The sequence below is a fragment of the Phoenix dactylifera genome, chromosome 8 (assembly GCF_009389715.1).
Source record: "Phoenix dactylifera cultivar Barhee BC4 chromosome 8, palm_55x_up_171113_PBpolish2nd_filt_p, whole genome shotgun sequence".
Lineage (NCBI taxonomy): Eukaryota > Viridiplantae > Streptophyta > Magnoliopsida > Arecales > Arecaceae > Phoenix > Phoenix dactylifera.
The window spans coordinates 25,154,657-25,157,456 of NC_052399.1; the positions used below are offsets into that span (position 1 = coordinate 25,154,657).

At 40.5% G+C, this 2,800-nt stretch overlaps 1 protein-coding gene across 1 annotated transcript; it reads left to right on the forward strand.

The window, feature by feature from the left end:
- The first annotated feature begins 1,662 nt into the window (after window positions 1–1,662).
- LOC108511581 (heavy metal-associated isoprenylated plant protein 25) lies at window positions 1,663–2,536 on the forward strand. The gene is made up of 3 exons (XM_017844758.2): window positions 1,663–1,782; window positions 1,909–1,990; window positions 2,080–2,536. The coding sequence occupies exons 1-3, from the start codon at window positions 1,720–1,722 to the stop codon at window positions 2,253–2,255; spliced, it is 321 nt and encodes a 106-aa protein (XP_017700247.1). The 5' UTR covers window positions 1,663–1,719; the 3' UTR covers window positions 2,256–2,536.
- The last annotated feature ends 264 nt before the right edge of the window (window positions 2,537–2,800 follow it).

A 2,800-nucleotide genomic window follows, 5' to 3' on the forward strand; every position in this document is an offset into this window, starting at 1 on the left:
TAGCATCATCCTTTGTGTCTGAGAAGCAAGCACTGATAAAGCTGGATCTCATTATTTTTTCCCCTCCGGCAAAAGGCTTGGGCATCTAGAATATAGGCATCATTATCAAGAACTGTGATTAAATAAGGCCTTTGAGCCCTTCTATTAAAGGGCCATTGGTTAAACTATTTTCTGAGGGGAATCACTGAAATCTTAAATGCCTAAATGACTTGGATTCCTGCCTAAAAATTGCTGCTTCCAAGTGGAAGGCCCCCCTAGCTTAATTCATACATTAACAATGATTGCATACTTGGGATGATTAATTAGATACAACATGTTTTAAAATAACAACTGGCCTTAATGCTAAAGATTTTGATCTTAGAAAATGTTGTTGAACATAATTTTTTTACCTACTGTAACAATCTAAGACTTCACCCAAAATGGCTAGCCGAAAGGTATTATTTAAATATCTTGATTCTCTATAAGTACCCAAAATCTATCCAGCGAATAACCAATGTGGGACTAAATACACGTCTGCATGGGTCCTCATATACTCCATTCGTTCAATCCCTGACGTCTTTGTCAGGCTAAGGGTTCAAATCTAATCAAATATAATTACAAACATCACGATCGGCTCATGGTCAGCCTTAATGGATCCGTGCTGCAGTGTTACATAGTACACATAGGTTATGGACCGGATTCGCTCTGATATTATTTGTAACAACTCAGAATCTCACCCAAAATGGCTAGCCAGAAGGTATTATTTGAATTTTTTGATCCCATATAAGTATCCAAAATCTATCACATAGCCGTACAGGTACTCGCATCTACATAACTTCCTACTGGTCCTACCATGGATGTGGATCAGAGTCTACCTTCATCGTGGAGGCCACTTTGGTATGCCCTAAACAATTTCAAGCAATAGGGGAAGTGTGAGGATCCGTGCGGGCGTGTGTTTAGTCCCACATCGGTTATTCGCTGGGTAGATCTTGGGTATTTATACAGGATCAAGGAACCCAAATAGTAACCTTCCGGCTAGCTATTTTGGATGAGGTCCTGGGTTGTAACAAATGGTATCAGAGCGAACCCAACCCATAACCTATGTGGACTAGGGGACACTGCAACACGGATCCATTGGGGCTAACCATGAGCTGCTCGTGGTGTTTGTGATTATATTTGAATGGATTTGAACCCTTAGCCTGACGAGGATGTCAGGGCTTGAACAGGGGGAGTATGTGAGGATCCTTGCGGGCGTGTGTTTAGTCCCACATCAGTTATTCGCTGGGTAGATCTTGGGTATTTATACAGGATCAAGGAACCCAAATAGTAATTTTCGGCTAGCCATTTTAGATGAGGTCCTGGGTCGTTACATGAAGATTTGTCTTGTGTTGATGGCGAGATATTAGCCAGGACTTGAAATCATGCAAGTGGGCCATCTGAAGCAGGCGTGCCACCAAAGTACAAGCTTGGTACAGCAGAAAAGTGATCATTACGAGGCTCAAATTAATGGCACAGCCACAAACCCAAGATTAGCCTTGTGGACGGCCCCTAATGGCTAACCCAAGAATAAGGCAAAGGGCAATCACGCAATTCTCCTCTTCTGGCTTCAACCAGAATCGGATTCCACCGCACGTAAGTCGCAAAAAAGGATGACCCCAAAGCGTAGAAGAGGAAAAGGAATCCGCCACCCTCCACGCCTCATGCCTGCACCCTTCAAAATAAAATCCCATTTTCAGCTTTATGGGTTCCCTTTTCAAGCATCTCAATCTTCCAAACGCCAAGAACTGCTTCATGTCAAACAAGGCAAGCCTCATTTCCACCACCTCCTCTCCTTGTTCTTGAAAATAAGAGAGAACCATTTGATACAAGGTTTTATATAACTCGTTGGCTCTACTAACTTTCATCTTTTTTGTTCTTTTGCCCCTTCAGTTCTACTGCATGACCATGAGGATCAACATCGACTGCAATGGCTGCTATCGAAAAATTAGAAGAGCCCTTCTTCAGATGCATGGTAACAATAACAACTTTCTATTAGATTGTTGCGTTCTTCTTGATTTCTAGTAGTTCTCTTCAGTTACTTGTTTGTGTTGGTTGTACAAGAGTTGGAGAGCCATTTGATAGAGAAGAAGCAGTGCAGGGTGAGTGTGTGTGGAGAATTCATTCCGCAGGATGTGGCGATAAGGTTGAGGAAGAAAACTAATCGACGAGTCGAGATCTTGGAGATCAAAGAAGTCGACATGAACCCTGAAAGCAACACAGTTCAGAAGCCTCCATAAGCTAATTATTCTGATGAATGTAATGGGTTTCAATTGTGTATAGCAATAGCAAAGCATGTGATAAGGCTTATGACCCATAATTAGGATTCTAATGCAAATTGTTCATGGAAGTTGGAAGAGTTGAAAATTCTCATGATTTGTTAAACAGGACAAGCACTGGTGTCTTCTAAAGATGGAATCAGGGACTAGTGATATATAAATCTGAAGGAGAAGATTTATGCTTATTTGATGGTGAGAGAATTTCTATTTTTATTCATGAAAATAGAAAAGAAGTTCTTTTTTGGGATGAATCATCATACATTTCATTGAAAATAAAATGGGTACAAAGGCAAGAGAAGAAAAGAGAATAGGAAAAGGGGAGAGAAATCCATTATACTTGAGCATTCTTCTTATCACAAAATTTAGTTTCCCAACTATATGAACTGAGTCACAATTTGCCTTTCTAGTCTTCCAGAGTGTTCAAACTCAGATCTGAGAACGGCACGAAGAATCTCCCAATTATCAATACAAATATAAATTATTGAAAAAAGACATAATGCAATAAC

What these genes read in the sequence shown, in the direction of transcription:
- LOC108511581 (XM_017844758.2), top strand. Translation starts at nt 1,720, where the DNA reads ATGGGTTCCCTTTTCAAGCATCTCAATCTTCCAAACGCCAAGAACTGC. An exon ending in ACTGCTTCATGTCAAACAAG is followed by an intron (nt 1,783 to 1,908) that starts GCAAGCCTCATT and finishes TTGCCCCTTCAG; the next exon opens with TTCTACTGCATGACCATGAG. An exon ending in AGCCCTTCTTCAGATGCATG is followed by an intron (nt 1,991 to 2,079) that starts GTAACAATAACA and finishes TGGTTGTACAAG; the next exon opens with AGTTGGAGAGCCATTTGATA.